This window comes from Theobroma cacao, chromosome 7 (assembly GCF_000208745.1).
Source record: "Theobroma cacao cultivar B97-61/B2 chromosome 7, Criollo_cocoa_genome_V2, whole genome shotgun sequence".
NCBI lineage: Eukaryota > Viridiplantae > Streptophyta > Magnoliopsida > Malvales > Malvaceae > Theobroma > Theobroma cacao.
The window spans coordinates 10,582,504-10,600,556 of record NC_030856.1 but is presented as its reverse complement, the minus strand read 5'-3'; the positions used below and the strand labels follow the sequence as shown (position 1 = coordinate 10,600,556).

The following is an 18,053-nucleotide window of genomic DNA, read 5'->3' as shown; positions in this document are numbered from 1 at the left end:
ATCAAAAAAATAATCTTCTCAAAAGTTGTAAATATGAACAATACAACACCCAATATTGTTTCTTGATATTGTTTCTTTGAGTTTTAGGAGATGCAATTATCACCAAAGAATGCGCAATATCCTGTTGTGGATCTTTTGATTAATAGACAACTACCAAATTTGCATCCATTACAATACCTCTACAAATGAGGAAGAAAGGGACAAAGAAAAACTGAAGAAGAAATCCATCCATTACAATATCTCTAAAAATCTAAGTTGAGAAAAAAAAAAAAGATAGAAGAAAAAAGTCAAGAAAAGTGAGGAAAAACCAAGTCAAAATTTCTAGAAACACAACTTAAGCAAAACCTTCAAAAACACTATCATTTTAGATTATATTTATGATCAATGTTATCATTATACCCTGTGTAAAAAAGTCATGACTGACAGTAGGTACATAGGAAAAGAGAAAATCGCTTGCATGAGAGAAGTATTATACTTTAACTTAATTAGTTAGATTATAGTTAGCAATATCAACTATAGTTTGAGACTTTTGTTATTTTGTTCGTTAGATAACCATTGTGGTTATGAACAAATATAAATACAAGAATTTTGTAATAAACTGGTGTGTAGAAAGAATACATGATTTAGTTGCAAACTTAGATTTTTTTTCTCATTTTTCCTCTTATATATTTTCTTCTCGGCTTCTCTAGAATTTTTTCAGTTTCACAAATCAAGTTGATTGTTGATATCTACCATGGTATCAGAGCAGGTCCAACTATCATCGATCCAAATTTCAAGTATCACTACAATTGTAATCAAAGTATGCCGAAGAGGTGATCAGAAGATGTTGGAATTTCGAGAAATCCCTAGAAATTCTTCAATTGTCAAGTTCTTTTATTTATTTCTTTAATTTACTAGAATTCTTTAGTGATAAGGGTTGATTCTTCTTTCAAATCTTCAATTTCTCTTTTGGAAGATAACTTTTCACCTTATTTTGTTCATCACACCGAACATCATGGTTCGATGGTGATAAATCCCAAATTATCGATCGAGAATTATAATTCTTGAAGTCATTCATATCTTTTGGCACTTCCCATTCGTAACAAAACTAGTTTTTTTTATGGCACTAGTACACAACCAAAGCCTAACAACGAGATTTTTGTGGCTTGGAGTTGGTGTAAAAACTTAATTGTTTCCTAGTTGATAGAGTTTTTGACTCCATAATCAATCTTCATAGTATTATACATGAATACAACACATCAAATTTAGGAAGCTTTTGAAGAAAATGTTTAGCCAACCAGATGATACTCGTATTTGCAATCTGCAATAGCCATTATGTAATGTCACTTAAGGAACTAGATCAATCAATTCTTACTTTTCAAACTAAGCTTTTTGTGGGAAGAATTACGCAACCACAGACCTTTGTCTTATTATGAATGTGAAGGATGTAAGCAAAATTGTTGTAAGAAGTTTACTGATTTGTATCATAAGGATTGTGTTTTCCGTTTTCTTAATGGATTGAATAGCTCGTATGCAACACTAAGGTCTCAACTTTTATTGTTTAAGACATTTCCCACCTTGAATAAAGCTTATAATTTAGTACTTCGTGACGACTCTCAGAGGTCTTTGTTAATGCAATCTCAACCATTAATAGAAGCTTTTGCTATAGTTGCTCTTTCAGACAATAAAAAGAAAGCTACTGGTAATCTGGTTTGTGGACATTGTGGAAAGAAAGGTCACACCAAGGATAAGTGTTACATGCTTGTGGGTTTTCTTGAAAACTTCAAGTTCTCTAAGTCCAAGGGTAATTTCAGGAAAAATGTAGTAGCAGTTAACAATGTTGTTATTAATGCTTTAGAGGATCAAGATGATGAAAATGTTGCTGGTCCTGTTTCACAAATTTCTCTTACAAAAGGTCAATTTCAAACTTTAATGGCAATGATTATTGCACATGAAGGACAAGCAAGTGAGAATGAGCCACCTACATTCAGTCAACACAACAATAAGCCCTTTCTTGTGAACTCTACTCTTATAGGTATGGTTTCCAATCTAACTTGTTTGTCTGCTATTAATTCTATTTTACATTTACATAAATTGTTACTTAAAAATGACACTTGGATAGTAGATGCAGGAGTCACTAATCATATAACTTTTTCTTTGCATCTGTTCAAGTCTTATAAACCAGTTAAGAATTTGTTTATTCATATGTCTAACAAAACTAAGTGTCATAACGTGCGGGTCCGGGAACTCGACCGCCAGACGTGGTGTGAAAACTCACTAAAAATTAGGAGTCGCCACCAATCTTTTTAACTAGGTGCGATTGGTCACCTATTGACTCGATTCTAATCGATGAAGCCTTAAATTAATTTTAAGCCCACCGAAAAGAACCTTAAACTAGTTTACGATTTTTTAGATCTAGGCTCGGGAGTACGGTTATACCCATGGAAGGATTAGCACCCCCGAAATGCCCGGTTCCATGAACGGTACCATTTTTAGATTATCCTATTAGGCTTTAATTTTTAATTTCACTATATTTCCTTAGTTATTATTCTTTTATTTTATCTTTTATTTGATCTAAAATGAAATGCAAATGGGAGGCAAGATAAGATGCATGGCGTGAGATAAAAATGTCGGACGAATAACCTTTTATTGAGGACGTTTTCTCGAATCCGCCCATCGTACTGGTAAGATCCGGGGTGTTCTCTCACTTAGAAAATTATTCGGAAAATTCGCCTTCGCAAACTCGACGAATAAATCCCGTTATCGGGGTCATCGTACGTTTTTTTTTTAAAATAATATTTTCGTGCATAATGAACCTAATTCGGGCAAAAGCCTTTTATTAAAGATGTTTCTCGAGCCCTCCCATCATACTGGTGGGACCCGAGGACATCTTTTCACCTAGAAAATTTTTCAAGAACCCGCCTTCGCAAGATCCTCAGAAGGTCCCATCATCGGGGCTTAAACTCGAAAACAGAAATATTTATATGCAATGATATGCATGATGCATCATATATATGCTGGGCTAATGCAATTATCTATTTTGTTATTATTATTTTTTATTTTTATTTTTATTTTGTCATTTTTATTATTTAATTATTATTTTTATTTTATTTTATTCTTTATTATCATATTTTCTTTTTTATTTTTAATTATTATTTTTTATACCTTACATTTTTTTATTCTAAATTACTCTTATATTTTACTTTTATAATTAGATAAATTGTTTATGATTCCATTAGTTGTTGTCTTAGATTTTATTTATTTATTTTTTATTTATTTAATGTCATGTATATTGCATTTTCACAAATTAATTATTTACTATATACTCGAATTATTATTATTATTTTTGTCATGATTTTTTATTATTATTTATTTATTATTTTTATTGAGTAATTTTTGTATAGTCAAATTCTTTATTTATTAAAAACTTCAGAATCTTGAAATTGAGGCCCTCTTATCGTACTAGTGGAGCCTTGATTCGGATTTTGAGTCTAGGGAACATAAGCCAGGGATTGCAACTTCTCGCGTCCCGACCGATTATCCCATCATCGACATTGATTATTCATTATTCCTATGGTTAATATTATGGCATCTTAAAATTCACTTTTTATAAGGCCAATTCTAATACATATTCAATTATAATCATTTAATTATCTCAACTATACATATATTTTTTTTATATTTAACATAAAATGTTTCTTTTATATTTTATATTCGCTAAATATATTTTTATAATCTAATGTATAAGCATATTTTACAAACTCTTCTCTTTTTTATACATATATTCCTTTTTATCCAAGAATACTCCACCAATATTCCAAAAATTCCCTACTTACCTTAATTTAATCTAAATATTTTTTTAACCTATCATCTATTCCATTAATTTTATTTTTTTTATATTTTCCTATCTATCCCAATCCCTTTTTTAGATTCTTTAGTCATTGTTATTTTTATTTTTTTTATACCTATACATTTTCATATTTTCTATTTCCAATAATTTCCCTTCCTAATATGTTTTAAAATTCGTACTACAACATTAATATACTTTATTTCTACTATTTTACCATCATTAACACAAAGCTACATTAAAAATATTTTCTAATTATAAAAAAACAATCAATACAAATACCACATAATAAACCAATAAATTAAGAATTTAAATCTTACCCAAGGTTTAGGCCCAATCCAGTCCAAGATGCCTCAAACTGGCGGAAAGCCCATGAGCTTGCCCCAAATACTCAGCTTTTCTGAGTCAAAACGGTGCCGTTTCGAAAGCCTCTGAGCCACCAAATCCTACCTCCTCAAAACGACGCCGTTTTACCCCTACCTGCCCTAGTATATAATCCTTCTTTTTTTGCTTTTCCCCATTTTCCTTCACTTGTTTCTCTCTCTAACGTCGGATTCTCTCTTCTCACTCTAAAAATTTCACTTCTTTTCTCTCCTCTCTCCCTCACCAGCGCCGGGTTCCTCAACTCTCTCTCTCTCTTTCTCTCTTTTTCCTTTGTCGGCCTTCATGCTCTTTCACCGATCTCTTCGTCGTTCGACGTCGCCCCCAGCAGCTCTTTCTTGATGTCGGCTCACAAGACCCCTTACTCTAAACTCCTCTAACCGACGGTAGGGAACTCCTACCCTTACCGATCGACGTCGATTCTAAAGCTCCCTCTTTACCAGCAGCAAAACCCCAAAATCTCTCTTTCAACCGACGGTAAAAAAAAGGTCTCCCTTACCAGATTTGAAACACTCAAAACTAAGATCCGACTCCCCCAGCCGGCAGTACTAAAACCCCATCCAAAGTTTCCCTTAAAACGAGCTATCAATCCTCCTTTCTCATTGTATTTTTTTTATTTGATTTTTTTTATCTGGATTGTGGTATTTTTTCGGTTGCTAGAAGGTTGCTAGGGATTTTTGGTTGCTGGTTGCTAGGATTTTCTAGGTTTGCAGGTTGCTTAGGGATTTTTCTAGGGTTTTTTGGTTTGCAGGTCGTGGCTTGTTGCTGGTTGTTTGATTGTCGATTTTCTCTTTTGCTTGTAGGTTTTGGGCCTCCTCTGGATGGGTGCTACAGTGCCCCCTTTATACTAGGTTAAAGGGGGCATGCTCCCATTACCCTGCCAGACTCGAATTTTTCTCGTCGGGCAAGGTGAAGGTGGCGCCTAGCAGGGTGCAGACGCACCCTGCCAGTCGTACCTCTCATTTCCCTCTCCTCTCCTTTTTTTAATTATTTATATATTTTTTATATTTTATATTTATATATTTATTTTTTATTTTATTATTATTATTTTTTTTTTAGTGTCTACACTAAGGCCATTGTTACTCATGTTGTAACAATACAACTATCCAATAATTTGATTCTTGATGTTGTGCTTTTGGTACCTTCCTTCAATTTCAATTTGCTCTCAGTGAATCAATTTACAAAGCAAAAGAAACATATCCTTATTTTTATTGATATTCATTGCTTTATCCGAGAAACCAGTTCATGGATAGTGACTTGGTCATGCTAAAGCCATAGCTGGCTTGTATATCTTGCAGAAAGAATTGAATGTCCAATTATCAGCATAGTTCACTGAAGTTTTACTTTCCGTTTTACCAAATAAGTTTTCCAATGTTTCTTCACATTCACAAAATGTTTGTTCAATGCCTTTGAAGTTTGTAAATACTTGTACAACTTTGAATAATTATTTTAATATATGGCACTTTAGGTCGTATATCTACACAAATGATGAAGATGGTTCATGATACTTGTATTGATGTGAATTTCAAGGAAAGTTTTCAATGCAATATTTGTTCTTAGGCAAAACAAAAGAGATTTTCTTTTCCTTTACATGTTATAAATACAACATTACCTTTTGAATTAATTCTTGTTGATATTTAGGAGCGTTATTCAACTTTTACTTTAAGAGGACATCATTATTTTTTAACCATAGTTGATGACTTTACTAGATATGCATAGATATATCTAATGAGAGTAAAGTCCGATGTTGGTACCATTTTACCTACTTTTTGCAAAATGGTAATTAATCATTTTGATAAACATGTCAAATGCATAAAGGCTAAAAATGGATATGAATTTAATTTGACATATTTTTTTCAAAAAATGGCATTGTGCATCATTTTACATGTGTAGATACACTCCAGTAAAATGGTATGATAAAAGGAAAAATCAACATCTTATTAACATAGCTAAAGCACTTCTTTTTCAAGCTTCATTACCTATTTCTTTTTAGGGAGATGTTATCCTTACTGCTACTTATATTGTGAATAGGATTCCTTCTCCCATTCTAAAAAATAAAACACCATTTCAAATTTTGTTTCAAGAACCACCTTATTCTCATTTTCAAGTATTTCGATCCTTGTGTTTTGCTTATATCTTGTCTCATAACGAGAAGAAATTTGAACCTCGAGCTAAATGTTGTATTTTTCTTGGTTATCCTATGAGTGTCAAAGGTTATACGCTTTTTTATCTTACAACTCATAAGTGTTTTATTTCCAAGGATGTTATTTTTCATGAGAATAGTTTTCCCTTTCACAAATCGAATACTATACATGCTTCTTTTGATTTTCATCATTTTGTTTTACCACAACCCTCTTATTTTATACTCGATTTAAATGCTCTTTCTTCTCATTTACATACTAATTCAACTACTGCACCAACACCTTCAATTCAAATTGATTAAGAACCTATTTTACCTATTGTTGAACTTGTTTCACCTGAATCAAACTTTAATATCACAAATCAAGACACTGATTCACTAGGGCAGAACTAGAGCATTTTTAAAAGGGGAGTTAAACAGAAAGAGACATTAAACAGTTAAAAAGAACTTTATATATAATTCAATTATCACTCATCTAAAAAATTAAATAAAATTCAAAGACGTTAGACATACAAAAAAAATACACATTAACAGTAACGATGATATCAGTTATATATATATATGACTGAATGGAACTATAAAAGAAGTCTCTATCACTCTTTGTGCGCAAGAATGGTAGAAAAAAATAATTTTTAAATTCAAATGAATTGCCTCGTTATTTTGTATATTCTAGCTCTTCTCTTATTTTCTATTTGCCTTCTAAATTGCTAATTAACATATTGGATTATTGAGATGAACTATTTAGATATAATATATTATGATAGGATGTTAGGTTAGACTTTTAAAATATAATATGTTATGATAAACTTAGATTTATATTAAAACTTAATGGGTTTGGATTAATAGACTCACTTTTTTTTAAAAAAAAATTTGATAGGCTAAACATATTAGTTTAGAACTTATTTGCTCAGCTTAACTAGCAATATGCTAACCATAATGACTCTAATTTTATAAAACAGTTTGAAGATTAAAACTAATTATTAAATAAAAACTTATTTTGAGAGCCATTAAAAATATATATAATAAATAAAATTGTATTAAAAATACAATTATTTCATTCTATCAATTTGTATGTATATCCTTGTTACTTAAAGTTTGCAACATACATGTTAGAATACATTGGTTTTTCTAAATAAAAAAATGATATATTGATAAAATTCTAAGTAACAGTATAACATTACAACTTATATTTGAAAATTACATAGTAATATATTTATTTTTAAAGATTAAAATCATAGAAAATAAAATTCACATAACAGAAAAAGGAAAAATATAACAAATAGAAGATAGAATCCACATATGACATAATAAAAAAGAAAGAAAAAGAATATGATTGATGGTTTGTAAATATTTGTGAAAGAAAATTTATAGAGATTTAAAACATATGAGTAAATAGAATAGCAAGAAATAAATAAATAAATACAAATAATAATATAAATTAAAAGAAAAAATAAAAAAAATAAAATTGAGTTAAGCATATGAAACTATTTTGTTATTCTTTATTTGTATTAATTATTAAATAAAAAATTATTTTGGGGGCATTAAGAAAATTTACAAAAGAATTAAAAAAATTTATATAGTATGTAATTTTTTTTTAAAAATTTTGGTCCCTCCCATCCCATAAGGAGGCTCTGCCCCTGCTGATTCATTTCATTCACAATCTAACCCTAGTGCTTCACATATATCTCCTAGGAGAAGTACTAGATTAAAGAAACCACCAAAATATCTTGAATCTTATCGATGTCCATCATTAAAATCATTAGTTACCGTTTATCCTATTCATCATTACTTGTTTGCTAACCAATTATCTTCTAGTCATAAAGCTTTTACAATAGCCTTAAACCACATCTCAAAACCATAGTTTTTCTCACAAGCTATTTAGTATGATAAGTGGATCATTGCTATGAATGATGAATTAGATGCTTTAAAGGAGAATAATACTTAGATAGTAGAAACAGTGTCTTTTGACTTTAAGGCCATAGGCTGGAAATGGGTTTATAAAGTCAAGGGCAAAGCTGATAGAAGTTTTGACAGATTTAATGCTAGATTGGTGGCGGAGGGGTACAACCAGAGAGCAGGTTTTGATTATCAAGACACATTTAGTCCTGTGCCCAAACAAGCTGCCGTAATAGTTTTGCCCAAACAAGCTGCCGTAATAGTTTTCTTTGCGTTAGTTGTTGCAAACGGTTGGTTGTTATCCCAATTGGATATTAACAATGCATTTCTTAATAGTGACTTATTCTTACTTGAAGATGTTTACATGGAAATTCCTTAAGGTTATGACCTTAAGAGGGAGTATCCACCATCAGGTTTTAAGTTTGTTTGCAAGTTACAGAAGTCGTTGTATGGCCTTAAAAAGGCTTCTCAACAGTGGAATGCCAAGTTCACAGAGACATTGGTGCAATTTAATTTCATACAATCGAAATCAGATTATTTTCTTTTTACAAAAAGAACCAAAGAAGGAGAATTTGTAACATTACTTGTATACGTTGATGATATTATGGTGGCCAGCTCTTTTGCTGCTGTTGAAACTGAAACAAAGCAGTTTTTGAGATCAAAGTTTAAGTTGATAGAACTTGGAAAGCCAAAGTATTTTCTTGGGGATAGAAATAGCTAGATCAAACAAAGGGATTCTATTGTGTCATAGAAAAAATGCTTTGGATTTGATTGAAGAACATGGACTATTGGGAGCCAAACTTACATCCACACCGATTTACTACAATCACAAAATAACCAGTGCAGAAGATTCTGACTTGCTGGAAAATAGTTCAATGAATAGACAATTGGTGGGAAAACTAATGTATTTGACATTTAATGGGCTCGACATTGTATATGCAATACAAATTTTATCTCAGTTCATGTTAAGGCCCAGAAATGTACATCTACAAGCTACTTATAGAGTTTTGAAGTATTTAAAGCGGACATTAGGACAAGGTATACTTCTCTCATCTGCACTTAATATGCAGTTAAATGTATATTGTGGCAGTGATTGGGTAGGATGCCCTATGACAAGGAAGTCAATAACATGGTTTGTGATTTTTCTTGGTAACTCTTTAATGAGTTGGAAATCCTAGAAGCAGACTATTGTGGCTAAGAGTTCAACAGAGGCTAAATACATAGCTATGTCTACTACTAGTAGAGAAATCATTTGGCTTTTATTCTTGTTAAAAGACTTTGGCTTTGAACATACAGATACTGTGGGGATGATTTGTGTGATAATCAGTCAGCATTAAGTATATGTAAAAACCCTGTTTTCCATGAAAGAACTAAGCATATTGATGGAGACTGTCACTTAGTTAGAGAAAAGGTTATTGCTAGTTTGATTAAACCAAGGTATGTGTAGACTATAATGCAGATAGCAGATCTCTTCACAATGGCATTATTGCTTGGGCAATTTCAATTTTTGCTTAACAAGATGTGTATTCTGAACATACATACACATCTTGAGGGGGGTGTAAAGAAGTCATGCAAGAAAGGAATTACAAAGGAAAAGAAAAGATAGATTTCAAGTGAGAAGTATTGTACTTTAACTTAATTAGTTAGATTATAGTTAGCAATATCAACTATAGTTGGATACTTTTGTTATTTCTGTTAGTTAGATAACCATTGTGGTTAGGAACACATATAAATATATACAAGAATTCTGTAATAAAATGATGTGTAAAAAGATTACATGATTCAATTACAAACTCAGATTCTTTTTCTGATTTTTCCTCTTATATATTTTCTTCTCAGCTTCTCTAAAGTCTTTTTCAGTTCCACAAATCAAGTTGAATGTTGATATCTATCATCCTGTTCAGAGATAATTTTAATACATTGATGCAGATATTTCCAATTTGGAAAACCCACCACCTCAGGACAAGGAACAGGGCTCCCCAACCTTTTCCCTTCCTTTCTTTTAACATTTTATCCAAACCCTCTCCCCACATTTCTCCAAATCTAAACGTATTGTAAAGGAAATTCCCTGTTCATGCAACCTTATACAACAATATGAACTTTTCACAATTATACATTTCATCCACTTGAATCAATTACAAATGTTTTCACTTTAGGAGCGACCCTATTGTTGGAAAAAAGTGCAAGATGCTAGGAAGGGGAAATCAATGTACCCCTAAGTTTGTATATTCTTTAGAAAAATCATTTTCTAAAGCCTAAGTAGCAAGTCCAAGTTTTAGATTTGAATTCCTAAGTATTATTAATGATTCCAAATGTCGGGCATGCCCACTTCAGATAAGTAGCTCTCCGAACATCCTTCTCCAAAGCTTGGTGATTCCTTCACGTTAAGATAGCTATCCAGCTTGGTAAGATGATTCAGCACAGCTTTTATCACCTTTTGGTCACAAGGGAAAGAGTCTAAACAAGCATTCATCGGTATTTGTCCAAGTGCTGGTTGGGTTTTGGCAGGTAAGCTTGGTTCCATGTAGGTGGTGTTTGTGAAAAACGGGTTGGTTTGGCTTTGGGAGAAAGTGGAGAAGCAGGGCACCTGTTTATACTCATCTAAATTTGGTTCACTTTGGTCAAAAGTGATGTAAGAATCCATCAATGGTGGAAGGGGTGAAGAGCCCGTGTCATCATAACAGCTTCCCATGCTCCTAGGCTTGGCGGTGATTTCTGTGTTTTTGTGGAACACTCGACATAAAACCCAGTCTTCCTGTATCATCAAGTAGACATAAAATAAAATAAAAGATTTAGTTGATTTTATATACACAATATAAAAACTGCCGAAAGGACAAGTATCAAATTAAAGAAATGAGTCGGCTTGTGGCATATTTAAAAAATTCTTAATACGTAGGGGATAGATGACAAATGTGGTTTTGGCTATGGATAACAGAAAATCATACAGAGATCTGACTTTGACATATTTTTATGATCAATGGTTTTATACTACAACATGCCCCAAGATCCAGGCAGAATCTTCGGGACTTGAAAATGATTGTTTCATTGAAAGTATTTTTTACTCAGAAAAATTAGATTCGTATCCCTCTGAAGGAGATATATATATGTTAATACCTTGAGAGTAGAAAGCTTGGGAGGGGCAAGGGGTCCTTCAAGCCTGAATTCATGCATGACCCAATCAGTTTTTCTTCCTTTGGGAGCCCTACCTTGGTAAAACACCAAGGTTTTCCTCATCCCAACAAGGGTACCTTTGCTAAGGACAGCCCTATCTTTCCCTGTGGCCTTCCAATACCCAGATGCTGTTGCCCTATTTGTTCTCAATCCAGTAGCATACTTCCGATCCCTTTGACTGTAGAAGTACCATTCTTTGCCTCCCACTCGAGCTGTTTCTGCCATTAACATTTTCCACAATAAATATATTGTTAGGTATATATCAATACGAATGATTAACAATCCTTAAGAAGCAAAGTCAATATCCAAAGTTTTAGTCTTATTTGAAACAGTAGACTTTGATTTTCATGTTTCACATGGTTAGGAAATATATGTATCAAATTCTTGAATGACTTCATGCTTTGATTTTCATTTGCAAAAACAATATAATATGCTTGGTCATCAATTCTTAATAGTTTAATTATTGTTATAGGGTTTGAATAATTTCACTGAAATGGATAATTTTGAAGTTGAATTATAAAAGATATCAAGTCTGAATTATAGTTGGTTGCACCTAAAAAAGAAAAAGAAAAGGTCATTATCCCTTTTGGTTAAGTTGGAATATACCCAAATAAGAAGTGAATATGTATCCAAACCCTAGTAATTCCAACTCCTATTATTCATTTTTCTAGTAATTAATTTTTCAATTGGATTGCTGGAAACAATTTTCCTGGTATGTGATTTTTTGGGTTATATTTGAAAAATTGGAATAAATAATTATAATATATTCGTGTATAAAATCCAAAACAAAATTTAAAAAAAAAAAATTGATGGTGATGTGGAAAAATTGTCAAGGCCAATTAGGGTCAGATCAAATACGTGGCAGTCCAAATTTATGAGCAGCAAAAATGGGGTTTGTTTACTTAGCAAGGCTTAAAATAGGTGACCCAATCAAATAATTTTGCAGTTGAGAGGTCAATTTCTGTCTCTTGATGGAGAATTATTGAAGATGATAATGGTAGTTTGCCCAAAGGACAAAAAAGGGTTGCTTTGCTTACACGTGTCCTATGTGTAAAAATGCAGAAATAATATTAGTTTTTTTTTTTAAAAAAAAAAAGGAAGGAGAGTTTGAGCTTGCATAGTTGATGAGATGGAGACAAGGGTGAAGGGCCTATTGGGATTTGGTGAGAACAAATGAAGTAATCCAATTCCTTGAAAAACCTAATTAGTAATAAGGGAGATGAATAACTTTTGAGGCCTTTTCATTGTTATTATCTCAATCACTGTCACAGCTTTTGGTTGGGACAATGCCAAGACTGTCAATTTCATTCAAAAGCTATAGAATATGAAATTCTTGGATAAACATATTCCAAAAAAAATAAAATAATAATAATTTCAAGATATTAATTAATTTAGAACTAATTATTCATGACCTTTCAAAACAGCTCATTATGAATTGGATATATATATATATATATACACACACCGATTATAAGTTAATTTGTCTCCATATTAATTGGATATTACAAGATAATTTAATTAGTATCTAAATTAAAACAATAAATAAGAACCCTCCTTTTTAATTTGGTTTTTCACTTTTTTGGATAGGAAGTCTCTCTTTGCTATAAGATCATATTATAAAGATAATAATTATTAGTTATAAGATATATATAGATTTTAGTTTGTATTATTGGAAAAACATTATAATTACTATAGTATATATAAGAAACTACACCAACAAAATACTAGTCCTAACTACAGGCTAGTTTTTGTAAGTGATGGTAATTCTAGCAAGTCACTAATATGCTTTGACTAACTAACATAAATGCAGTAAATATAGAAAATGCCAATAATAATAATAATAATAAATATCTTTCAATAATATCTACTTCATTACTATAACTAACATGACCTTTTATTTCTTTTTTTCTAGAGAATTATGGTCCAAATTAAACATTTTCCTACCACAAAAATGGAGAAGAAGTACATCATCTTCAGCACATATACATATATATATATATATATATATATCCATTTATAGCCGGTCCAGTTGCTATCACCTCAGCCCCCCCCCCCCCCCCCCCCCCTAACTTAATTAAGCAAAGAAACTAAGCTGAAAATAGCATCCCCTCTCTCTTCTCTGTCTCCTTCCTTAGGAGACATAGCTAATGCAGGTAAAGCCACCAAGCTTAAACGTCATCTAAAAACTCCATGAACAAATTAAAATTTGTATAATAAACTCACCAGGAATATCCCATGGCTCGCACTTGTTAAGGTCAACTTCGATCATGAGTTGCAAGGCATCAGTTGAAGTAGCCACCTTCCTCATCAAATAATCACAAACAAGCTCTTCATCTCGAGGATGGAACCTGAAACCTGGTGGCAGCTTGGCCTCTACCAAGCTTATGTTACTCATTTTTTGGGTTCAGGAGAGGGAACTCAGAAAGAAAGGACCTTGGAGGGTGGCAAAAGTGAGGTATTGAAAAGAAAAAGTCTCTTCCAGTTAAGGAGAAGGCAAGGGTGTGGGAGAATAAATAAAGGGAAGGACGGATGGGATGATTAATCAGAGAGAGAGAGAGGAGGGTACTTTAAAGTCAACTTGGTAAAATGGCTCCTAATGCATAGCTGTTATTTAGGTGATTAAGACCTTTGCACCAATTGTATTTGTTGGCAACCTGCTGATGTGTGCGTGGTTGTAACCCCACATAGGCATATACACTTCCCTCCCTCATTTCTCTTTAAAATTCTAAATATTCTCAAGACAAAGTTGGCCCTAACCAATACTAAAGGGAAATCTATAAAACAGTTAAGAGAGTTTCGTAGATAAAGAGATATGACTGTAGAGTAAGAGTCAAGAGCAACAGTTTCAAAAAATCCTCAGAACATTCAAATAAATCTTTCTTTTTTCAAAAGTTGTAATTCATTAAAGGGCCATTGGCCAATAAAATAACAGAGGAGGTTTTGTTGTCTTTATGCAGCACTGGCGGCATAATGAATTCAAACCCCTACGTAATACTCTACAGAAAAATACTCTGTTTGTATTTTTATTTTAAGTCAAATAATTTTTATAATTAATAGTTGATTAGTTATAATTAGTCAAAATGACATTTGTTATTTTGTATCACATGATATTGATGTAACATACTGACATGTCATGATGGATGATGACGTGATACAATGACATGGTCATATGACATTTTTCACTTCTCCATATCAGATTACGTGAATATCAAATAACAAATGATATTTTTATTTATTATAATTAATCAACTGTTAATTAATAAGGATTTATTTTATCCAAAATAAAAATATAAAATTAAATTAAATGTAATGAAATGTAATAACTTTTTTGAATAGTTTAGAGATTTTTTCAAATATTACATCTATTTGTATAGCTACGTCATATATATATATATATACTATTTCTCCTTTGGAATTTGACTATTAAAAGGGTATTTCAAATCATATCATCTCCATTTTTTTGCAACTAACATGATTAATTAAAAGAATCAAGGTTTCTCTTATATCCTTTTCTTTCGTTAAGTTTTCAACTACTAATTATTTTTCAAGTTTCATCCCCTTTATAAGATTTAAAGATATTTTCTAATGAAAAAAGCATTTATATTAGAAATTTGTATTTAGAATTCAACGACTCCCTCCGTTCTGTTTTCTTTGTCTCTTACTAACTTTTTGGGTCAAATATATTCAATTTGCAATAAAGAGACAAACAATATGGGATTGGAGGGAATAATAGCTTTAATATGCTCAAGTGGAACCATAAAAATTGGAACAACTTCTAGTGTACACACACCCCTGTAATCCCTTAATACTTGCACTATAAGTTGTGCTTTACCTAATTTCCAATAACCTATGATTTTCAATGATATTTTATTCTTAATTTGTTGCTAAATTTTGTTCTCCCAAATTCAATGGAGGCTGCTAGATTTATGTTTTTATTTGGTCAAATTTTGAATTTCGTTCTTCTAGTTTTTTTTATATAGAGATGGATATTAGAATTCTACTCTTAAACAGGGAAATCATACATCAACCAATAAGCAAAATGTTCGAGTGTAGATTCCTCTATTATTTCAATACGATAAATTTAATTTCTTTACCTCAATTTAAATAAATTTAATCCTTATATTTTTTTTTTTATTGAAATAGACTTAAGTGCAATTGATAGTAATATTAGCATTTTGTTATTAATTTGGATGACTTGATATTTTGATGATAATATAGTATGACTTGATGGATTAATTTTTATATCATATAGCACATATCAATTTTAAAAAAAAGCATATTTTATTTTTATTTAATAATGATTAATATTTTTTAAATTCTAAGAAAATTTTTATATTTTATATTAAAAAAGGATTTTTGTTGCTAATATGTGCCGCGTCGTCAAAACAAATCAGGATGGCATCCAAAGTCATTAACAAAATGGCAAGTGGCAGAAATTAATAATAAATTGTTATAGAATATTCTTAAATTAACTTTTTTTAAAAAAGTAGAGAATTAAATTTATTAAAATTAGAGTAGAAAGACTAAAACTATGAAATTAATAGTAAAAATATAAAATTCAAATTTCAACCTTTTTGTAGTTTTTTTTTCTTTAATTTTAATTTTAATGTGTTAATATTAAAATATTTTAAATAATTTAATAAAAATATAATTTAAACAAATCAAGTTTGAACACACTTAATAACTTTTCCCATATTAATCGTGTATGACTTCATCGGCTTAACACTACCTCAACTCAAAGGGACATCAAATCAAAAGATTTTTGTAATAAATTCAATAGCTACCATTTCAACAATTTTTGGTACCAAAAAGTCACTCATCAGCAAACGTGTCCAATTTTCACATTTGGACCTAAGATTTGGTCCGCGACTTTTGCAGTGAGATAATGATTGGTTTTTTGTTAACAATCTCTTCTTAATGTCACGGATCTCAAATCAGTAATAAATAAAATAATTTTTGAATTTACATTAAAAACGTAAACTCGTGACATTAACATCAAGTTTGCGACGCGACGCAATGCTAATGCAACTTTAATTTCTTAATTGCACAAACACGACACTAGGTTTCAACATGCGACTTGGTCCATCAACCCTAGTCATGACTCATGAGAGATGCTACCTCCCTTGTCAAGAAATTGTACACTCTAGATTCGTTTGAAAGGCTCAAAATAATGTATGATATGAAAAAGAGTTTATCAGTCTTTTATGCAAATTGCAATTTCGTTTAGCTTTTCATTCATAAAAGAGGCAGAATCCATGAATACGAATGACTCAGGGTAGGAATAAAAACCAAATCATTGAGATTTTTAACAACTATGCATTCTCTCGAAGTTTAATTAAAAGCCCAAGATTAAGGATTTTTCTCTGAACAAAATTTCAAGTGTTAATTGGAATGTCCCCGTCGGGACACAAATAAACAAATATAACTATTCAACAATTAAAAACAAAAACGTGAACAATTTACATACGTAATTATACCCTCCATTAAAACCACAAAATTTCACTTGATATAATTAATGCAAACAAGAAAGGTTTCCACAAAATATCGTTTTAACTTTAGCTTTGGGCTATAGCGAAAGAAGTTGATGTATGAATGGTCAAAGATTGAAGAAGCAGAAGGAAGGAGGTAAATGACGCAATGGAAGTTCAGAAGATCGTAAATACTGTGAAAGGAACAGCTCCCCTCTCCCATTCCCCAAAGTGAATATCCAAGGATAAGTTAAGCAATCCTTATCCGCAACCTCAGTCAAAATTCAAGTCCTTAACGACCTCTTCCTTCCACCAATAATTCTGATGATGATTACTAGACAAAACCCATCAATCTGAAAGAGAAAGCACTGCGAAATACATCCATCTCTTGGCTTGTATTTCCCTCAACAAATCAAGTAAATTTTCCTAACACCAAGTTTGACTCTAGTTTTACAAAGTGTTTTTTCATTACGGTGTACTATGCATTTGGATAAAAAGTTAGAATGAAAATCTGTGTCTGGAGATGGTGAGTCCTCCTGTCGTCATGCAGGAAAAGACATAGGAATATTATCCAAAAATTTCATGGTGGAAGGAAGAGAGAAGAAGAGAAACAGACAAGACAGAGAGACAGGTGTTCAAAACGACAAAAATTGTTCAAACCATGGCACGTGTCATGAGGCCTACAGGTCAATTCTTTATAAAGCAACGAATAGCTGCAGTGACCGTTTATGCCTGCTTGCTTCTTTCATAACCAATCCTAACTGGAAGAAATTCTTATATGACAGATCTTTTCTACAAAGTAATTTAAGTTGTAAACCCAATCAATACGATGCATTCTTAAAATATTATCACATCAAAGAAAAAAATGTAAACCCGAAATATACTAACATGAGAATATTTCCAAAATATTCTTTGGGAAGGCTCCATGGATTCAAAAGCATTAATAGATTTTGTATTTTTCTGTAACATGGATAGAATTTCAATTGTTTTTGGTTGAACTTTGAACTTTGGATAACCTAAAAGGCAAGCAGGTAAGTTCAAGCTAGAGGTGTTTTAAGGTCAAGTCATCCGTCCATCCAAGTCCATACTCCACAAGCTCTTAGTACAACTTTTGGATGGATATGGGCATCTCTGTTAGCAATTTTGGATGGATTTGTATAAAAGAATTAAA

The 18,053-nt window shown here is 31.5% G+C and overlaps 1 protein-coding gene and 1 long non-coding RNA gene across 2 annotated transcripts; one reads left to right on the top strand and one right to left on the bottom strand.

Annotated features, from left to right (window-relative positions):
- On the bottom strand, positions 10,319–13,946 carry LOC18594620 (NAC domain-containing protein 21/22). Its single transcript, XM_007022236.2, has 3 exons — positions 13,638–13,946; positions 11,358–11,632; positions 10,319–10,998 (listed from the first exon to the last, which is right to left on the bottom strand). Exons 1-3 carry the CDS (start codon positions 13,807–13,809, stop codon positions 10,543–10,545), a joined length of 903 nt encoding a protein of 300 aa, XP_007022298.1. The 5' UTR covers positions 13,810–13,946; the 3' UTR covers positions 10,319–10,542.
- LOC108662669 lies at positions 16,953–17,848 on the top strand. Its single transcript, XR_001928610.1, has 2 exons — positions 16,953–17,298; positions 17,433–17,848. It is a non-coding gene; the product is annotated as an uncharacterized LOC108662669 (long non-coding RNA).

Excerpts from the sequence above, each read along its gene's own strand:
- LOC18594620 (XM_007022236.2), bottom strand. The coding sequence starts at position 13,809 with ATGAGTAACATAAGCTTGGTAGAGGCCAAGCTGCCACCAGGTTTCAGG. Across the intron at positions 11,633-13,637 it reads CGAGCCATGGGATATTCCTG|AAACAGCTCGAGTGGGAGGC; the intron begins GTGAGTTTATTA and ends TGTTAATGGCAG. Across the intron at positions 10,999-11,357 it reads CCAAGCTTTCTACTCTCAAG|GAAGACTGGGTTTTATGTCG; the intron begins GTATTAACATAT and ends TTGATGATACAG.